The sequence below is a fragment of the Cavia porcellus genome, unplaced genomic scaffold (genome assembly GCF_034190915.1).
Source record: "Cavia porcellus strain 051 isolate PalLab524CR breed Dunkin Hartley unplaced genomic scaffold, mCavPor4.1 scaffold_9, whole genome shotgun sequence".
NCBI classification, from domain to species: domain Eukaryota; kingdom Metazoa; phylum Chordata; class Mammalia; order Rodentia; family Caviidae; genus Cavia; species Cavia porcellus.
In genome coordinates, this window is record NW_026947492.1 from 16670700 (window position 1) to 16678791 (window position 8092).

General features: G+C 35.5%; 1 protein-coding gene across 1 annotated transcript; it reads right to left on the reverse strand.

Moving 5' to 3' along the window:
- Positions 1-3202: 3202 nt before the first annotated feature.
- Positions 3203-6915, reverse strand: LOC100731113 (olfactory receptor 8B8-like). Its single transcript, XM_003472738.3, has 2 exons — positions 6892-6915; positions 3203-4132 (listed from the first exon to the last, which is right to left on the reverse strand). Exons 1-2 carry the CDS (start codon positions 6913-6915, stop codon positions 3203-3205), a joined length of 954 nt encoding a protein of 317 aa, XP_003472786.3.
- Between the last annotated feature and the right edge of the window lie 1177 nt (positions 6916-8092).

Below are 8092 nucleotides of genomic sequence, written 5' to 3' on the forward strand. Positions count from 1 at the left end.
ACTCTGATTATGGTCACTGCAAGCTGACCCTGACCAACAACCTGCTTAGAGAAAGTTTACATTAAGCTAATTCAACTGCAACGAGCAATGTTCTTTCTGGAAAATTTATTTTCAATGATCACTCAAAAAGTTCAAGTTTCACCACTGATTTAGAAATATTCATTTTGAAGTATGCAGACTCAGGTGGATCCCATGGCTTACTTTCTAAATATCAGATGTGGATATTATATTGTTATACTATTTGTGTTTTCACTTCATTTGAAATATAAACCTTTAAATATCATGCATAAAGGTGCTGTCTTGGTTACTCTTCTCTCATTGCTAAGACAATATACCTGATGCCCAAAATTAAGGAAGAAAGAATTTGCTTATTTAATAGTTTGTACAGCTTTCAGTCCATAATTAGCTGATTCCAAGGCAGGCTGGAACATGGCAGAGGGGCAGCAGTTCACAGTGGCAGAAGGCAGAAAAGAGCATGAAAGGAAAAGCCAGCCTCTTTCCCTCCCCTATGTTGAAGGTAGGTGAGGGCTCTCGGACTGGTGTAGCAGTCACACCACTACTCCAGCAATAGACAATGAACCAGTCACATACTCTAGACTCAGCGGTCTCTGAAAAGCCCACTCCCTTGACCTCATGAGGCTTTGGGTTTGGGGGGTAAGGGGGAACTTTCAGACACAAACCATAACAGCTTTGTTGAGCAAAAGCTATCGACGTAAGTTTCTCTTATCTTTGCCACCATTAATTTGTAATGTTTTGATGTCTGTTTGAACATTATTTTTCTTCACAAAAAATCTTAAAGATTTTCTTGTTTCTTAAAATGGAACATTTTATTTTTATTTTGAGGCTTGTCAAATGAAAGTTAAGCGATCCAGTTTAATCTATTTGAACAAATTCGTTTAGTGATACAATACGTGACAGAGTGAATCTTCAAGATGTCTACAAAACATCATAAATAACAAAAAAATTTCTGTATTTAGAAGGATTTCTCATTCAATAAGAGAACTGTTTTATTAAAAAGAAACAGTAGGTTAAAAACATCAAAACAAACTAGAAGATCAAATCTTTTATATAAGTAGAACTTTGTTGATCAAAATTCAAGTAAATTGATACTGGGGTTAGAGGATGCAACATGAGTGTTTGAGTCGGACCACAAGTCAATGATTTAACAAGGGTTCACATCTGAAAACAAACGTACAAGACAATAATGCACTTATGATAAATTTCACAATAGGTAAATATGAAGCAAAGATTAGAAAACTGGTAAAATAGTAAATATTACAGATTTTTTAGAAAATGTTTAAAGTGTTCTATTAAATTGCCCTCCTGGCATATGATATTTTAATGTCTAAGAGTCAGTATGAGGATAGCATGATGGAGCTTACAAAACTGAAATTATTCAGTTCTCATATGTTTCCACATTCTGAATTAACATTTTTAAATTTCAAAAACAAAATTTAAATTTAAATGATAGAATTTTTACAAATTTAGTAAGGAATTTACATTTGTAAATATATTGCATATCATTTATCAAAAAAGTAGTTTGTACAGATTACAGGATTTGAGCATAAAAATGATCAAACAAACAAAGAAAGCACAAACTTTTAAAAATGTTAAATATACTACTGATTTAACATTATTTAAAACCAAATAATTTAAGACTCCTCTTACACAGAAAACCCTGAGAACTCCATTTAATTGTCATAGCTATTGTACAAGCTTTAATTTTCCATCTTTTCTTTCCAAATTCCTACCTTCTGTTTCAATTACCACGCACATTTCCTCCTCTGAGCTTGCCATTCTTTCTCTTCCCCTTTTCCCATAGAAGTGGTCATGTATTTTTCATATCCATTCCTCCAAATTTATTAATGTATGGCCAATGTAGATTACAGGATTCATCAAGGTTCCTCATGGAGAAGTATATCCCAATACTCTATGGAGTAAGTGTAAATGCACATTGAAATGCAGATTTTGCGCCCTCAATTACATTCATTTCCACAAACTCCTAATTACAAGCTGTGTGCCTTTCAGGGGCATGGATTAAGGACATGTTGCTGGGGTCCTTTCTTATTCTTAAATTTCAACTGCCTGGAAATATTTCCAATCTTTCTTTCAGGTATTATACATCACTGACATCTCCCTTGAGCCAACTATCTCCCCACTCTCCTAGCTCAGCAAGCTTCTTTCCCACAAATGAAAACATAATTTTTTTTCCTGAACAGCAATAAAAACACCTTCATTTAAGTCTTATATATATCATTTAGAAACAAGGCATAGCCTGCTATAAAAGCAGAAGTATTTTTCATGTTTATAACTAATCATAAAACTAATAAAAGTGGAAAGTACATCAGAAACAGGAAGAGACTCCAAGTAAATGGGCTACTTGCTTGTTCTATGCCTTCTCATTAAAGATCAGTGAGTGTTTCAATTGTTAAATTTGCTGAGCTTTAGCTTGTAAGTAATGCATACATATTGGCTCTCTACCACAAAGTAGTTTGCTGAACAAAGTATATATGAATACTGTAAGATGAATGCCCATGGTTTGTACCTGCCAAACGAGTTCAGTATAGTGGTCCTTGTGAACCAATGCATGTGTAGTACTGGAATTTGAAGGGGATATTTCCTGCCCAGTGGAGGTAGAAAGACAAGAGTAGAGCCAATATGACTCGTTTTCTAATAGAATAAAAAAGAGGAAGAAAAGAAACACTTCCCTTGGAATGCTACACACATCATCCTGTATTTGTTCATTCACTTGCCAAAATTTTTAATTTTACCAAATGAAAAAAGAAAGTCCATAGTGACAATGAGAAAATGCCTAGATGAAAGTTTTCTTAATTTTATTTGTAAGTAAGAAAAATGATGGCAAGATTAAAAATGTACTTGATGGGGAAAATCACTATTAATAAAATTTGGAAAAATAGGGAGGTCATAAAATTATTATCATGAAAAGAAACAATAGGAGAAGATACTTCCTCCTCCTTTATTAAAATAGACTGCATATCTTCCTATTTCACACTAATATACACGTCAGATTTTATTTACACTTTTGGTTTCTGACACCAAAGAAACAATGTGACATTTACTGAAATGAGGAATGTGATAATTATGTATATTTAAAATGTGTGAATAAACTTAATAACTTCTAAAAAAAGTTTCATGTCTTATAGCTAAACACATATAGAAATTAAATTACTGACCAAAACTTTCATTTGCTCAAGGATTTCCTCAGTGCCAATTTCACATCTTTGTTCCTCAAGCTGTAGATTAAGGGATTCATCATGGGAACCACGTTGGTGTAAAAGACAGAAGAGATTTTACCCTGATCCATAGATCCAGCGGAGGACGGCTTCAGATACATGAATGCACCAGACCCAAAGAACAGAGTAACTGCGATTATGTGGGAGCTGCAGGTGCTGAGGGCCTTGGACCTGCCCTCAGCGGAGCTGATGTGGAAGACGCTGTGGAGGATGTAACCATAAGAGACGAAGATGGTGACACTGGGCACAAAGATGTTGATCCCCGCCACAATGAGTACTTCCAATTCATTGACGTAGGTGCTGGTGCAGGAGAGCTGCATCACAGGAAGAATATCACAGAAATAGTGGTTGATAGTGTTTGTGTCACAGAAGGTCAGCCTCAGCATGCATCCCGTGTGGGCCATGGCACCAGAAAATGCCATCAGGTAGGAGCCAAGCATAAGGCTGAGACACACTCTGGGGGACATGACAGTGTTATACAGAAGTGGGTTACAGATGGCTGTATAGCGGTCATAGGCCATTGCCGTCAACACATAGCACTCAAAAATACCAAAAAAGCTGTAAAAATAGAGCTGGGTCATGCACCCTCTATAGGAAATAACATTTTTCTCTAATGTGAAGTTAATGAGCATTTTGGGTGTAAACACAGAAGCATAACAGAGGTCAGTGAAGGACAAGTTGAAGAGGAAAAAGTACATGGGAGTGTGAAGATGTGAATTCAGTCTAATTAGAGTTACCAGTCCCAAATTTCCCAGAGCAGTGGTCACATACATTATTAAAAACAGGAATAACAGTGGGAGCTGGAGATCTGGCCGGTTTGTCAATCCCAACAGAATGAAATCAGTCACAAAGGAGCCATTTTCCAGAGCCATTCTTTTGTAGCAGAGTCTGTGGACTCAGGCAATTGGGGTCACATTAAAAGACAGACAACTTTCTCCTGCATTATTTTTTTCGCACTAGAATAGAATATACCAGTAAAATCAAAATCTCACCTAATCTGACCCCATAGAACTGATCTTCATGATGACAAGATTCTCCCAGGAGTATCCACTTTCTAGAGTCTTAATAACTAAAAATATTGAAGTGTGTCACTAAGTGATCTTGAGTCCACTCTTTCACCTATAATATTTGAACAGAAGTCTTAGCAACCAGGTCCTGGTCTCTAAGGCAGGTTAGACTCTCATGTAGTGTAAAATGAAGTATTGACTTTAATTAGAAGTGAGGAACCAGAGTCCAGGAGAGGTGAGTCACTAATCATGTCCCAAAATTAAAGCCCTAAATCTCTTAGAGCAGGAAGAGCTCTGTCCTTGAATAATGAATGCACCACCCAAAACCATGTGCATACTGTGAACTCTGCAAAATGTCTGAGCACTTTCTGCTCCTTCTCTGAACAAATTTCTCTGCCAACTCTATTCTCAGAAATGCTCAAAATGGGAGAAAACCACCCTAACGTAGATCCCTGAACTGCCATCTAAAAGGACATTAATAGGCATAGAAATTACAAACTCACCCTCCTTAGACCTGAAAATGTCGTTGTTTTCCTTTTCTTTTTACTTGCTCATCAAAAGCTTGAAATGAGAATTTCAGGCTTTTAGAATTTGATTCCTTGATACTGAGAAGAGGCAGTATAGTCTGAATCTTCACTGACCTGGAAATTTTTGATAACTATACCTTAGGTTTTCAGATTCAGACTCTGAGTCCTGTCACAAAACAGAAAAGCAGTGTTTATTATAGTCACATTTACAATTTTAAATGATGCAAATGATTTAATGTGAAATAAGTGACATAATCTGCTTGGTAATAAACAGGAAAAGAGCTTGCCAAATTTCTTCCCCAGAGAACAGATTCGACCTGTAAAAAAGTAAAATGTAGGAACTGTATTTACTCCCTGGGCTGTGATCTGCCTTAGTTCCTAAGGGACTCACAAATGAATTCAGTTTTTTTCTTTACCCTTGGGCTTGTACAAGGTGCAACACAGAGCCAAAAATGTTTTCTACTCTCTGTGTTCTGATGCCCAGTGGGAAATACACTGCTTTGTTTTTCTTTCCTCCTTCATTCTAAATGAAAGTTTCCTACCTGTCTTGTGCCCTGGATCTTCTTTTCTTCATGTGAAAATTTACAAGAATTGAAATACCTCGGTTTAGTTGCCTTTTTATTGAATATCTTCTTTATAAAACCTATTTTTACAGTCTTAAAATTTTTGTTTGCTTATGGTACTGGAGATTGAACTTAGGGTCTTTTCACTGAGTTACAACCCAAGCCTATTTATTTATTTATTAAATTTTGAAATAAGAACTTCAAACGTATTATCCTCCCTCCTCAGCTTCTCAGAGTGCTGAGATTACAGGCATGTGTAATCACACCCAGCTCTCTTTTGTTAAGTGTTTGTTTCTGAACAACTACTAGAAATTCATATGTAACTCTCCTGCTGGAAGTAAATCTTTGTTAAACTTTCTTATGGATTAACATATATAGTTGTGGAATCTAAGTAGATTCCTACCAAAAATGGAAACTTTGCCATTTTGAAATTAATGCATAAATTTTAACATAGATAGCCATCTTTTCTAATATGAAGTTTAACTTAGGTGAGTACTAACATTAAAAATTCCTCTAAGAAATACATCAAATGAAAGCCATAAACAACCATTTAAAATACAATTAGGATCCTTGATATACATACCTCTAATTCTTAAACTTGCAGGAAATAATAATACTGAAAAATTTAGTACTTAATCTGTGATCTCATTTCCTCCTGTGAGAAACGTGCATTCTTTTTATTTATTTTTGTTCAATTTTTTATATCTGTACCATAACGATCATATTCTTCTCAGATCCCTGGTGCATATACATATGAGGATGTGCATGTACAGATGAGGAACCCATCTTTCCTCATTTTTATTCCTTTCTCCTCCTTCCCTTTTCATCCCTTCACCTCTAGATCTTCCCATCTGTAAAAGATCTCTACTCAGCTTTTATTAGTTATTTTTTGTTTTGCTCTTTGTCAAAGGTACCAGTTATTTCCAGCAGGGCTTCTATGAGAAAAGAATGTGGAGAAAGACTTTTCCTCTTTCCATTACACTTTTCTGAGTCTTAGAAGATCACAAATTATGAAATAGTATCTTGAAAGCATTTTTACACTATCCTTCTTTTACTTTCATGTGTTAAATTGGGAATTTAAAAATGTAGAAATGGGATGTAAAAAACTCATAACATGTGAAAGAAACAAAAGAAGCCACGCATAGAGCCAATTTGAGGGAATTCATATTCTGATAAATAAATGTATAAAACATGAATTTCAAGTGGAATAAAATTGAGAGTTAATGATAAATCCTCAATTCATGACCATTTTTATTTCCAATGGGGCTATCAAGATAACTTACAAAGACTTGTCTTTTCAAAAAAAAAAAAAAAAAAAACGTGCTGGGATAAGTGGTTATTGACATGGAAAAGGTGACTTTGGTGCTAAACTTACAATACTCAAAGTGAATCGTAGATTTAAATGTAAGAAATTTTATGATAAAACCATTAAGAGAAAAAAATGAGAGTAAATATATTTGCTCTTGAGATGAACAGTGATTTCTTAGGTACTATATTTCAAGGATAAAAAAGTAAAAGAAAAATTGAATTTGATCAAAATTAAATTTTTGAGTTGAATCAACATGATTAAATGAAGGAAAGAATGAGTTACAGAATGAAACATTTCCAAATCATATAGCATAAGCATTAGTACTCCAAGTTCATTAATAACTCCTTCAAGTATAAAATTTCAGAAAAGCAAGTCTTTTTAAAATAGGCAACATATTGGAACACACATGCATTTCTCACAAGAAGATATGCAAAACACTAAAAAAGATGTCAAAATTGCTAATAATAAAGAAAATAGAAATCAATCATAAAGACCACCCCGAGATCATCAGAATGGTTTTAATAAAGATAACAACAAATGCCAAATGTTAGAGGTGTGAAAGCTTGGGATTCTCATACACTACAGATGGGAGTGTTTAATGGTTTCAGCCACTTATAAAAAATGTATTGTTTTTGGAAGATTGGGAACACAGTTACAGTTGGAAACAATGGATGAGCCCAATCTGCTCTCTCCTGAGAAACAAAGCCCTTGCTGCAATCTGTCCTTGACCTCTCCTTCACTCTATCCAATGAAATACTTGCAGCTGGCTACACTGAAGCAAAGTTTCCCTTAATTGGCCAAAAGAATGTTGTGGAGTTTGACTGAGGCACCCTGATGGCATTAACAGCAAAGGAGCAATGCTTACACTAGAATAGCTTTGTGTTGAAGGTTGGGATGGGGGCTGGTGTAGGCGACTCTGAGATTAGTAGGGCAAAAACTGAAGACAACATCAAGCTGAGGCCGTGGAACTCAGAAAGCATTATGTCTTCCAGCTAGTAAAAGTGCCAGCCTTTCAGAAATCAAATTTCCTTATATTGATAACTGAAGGTATTTGTGCCTGGTAAAATGTTGTTCTGTTTCACTTTACAACCAATGGGTACAAAGTTTCTTTTCCCTAAGCACTCTGTGGTGACCCCCACCCATTTCCCTGTTTGATAGCAATAAAACTGTGAAGTTGTGGAGATGAGGCTTTTTGTACCCCAGAGAACACCACGTTATCCTGGAGTCCCTCAACTGCAGATCTTTTTCTCTTTGTCTTTCCTTTGCACCTGTGTACCATACTGCAGGGTGGGTTGGACTGAGACCTGTTGTGGGGGTTTCAGTAGGAACAAATAATTTCCCTCCTAGCTATATGTTTAAGGAAAGTGAAAATGTATATTCCCACAAATCATGTACATGAATGTTAAGAATATTATTACTTATAATAACCAAC

Excerpts from the sequence above, each read along its gene's own strand:
- LOC100731113 (XM_003472738.3), bottom strand. The coding sequence starts at position 6,915 with ATGTTGATTCAACTCAAAAATTTA. Across the intron at positions 4,133-6,891 it reads TGATTCAACTCAAAAATTTA|AAAAGAATGGCTCTGGAAAA; the intron begins ATTTTGATCAAA and ends AGACTCTGCTAC.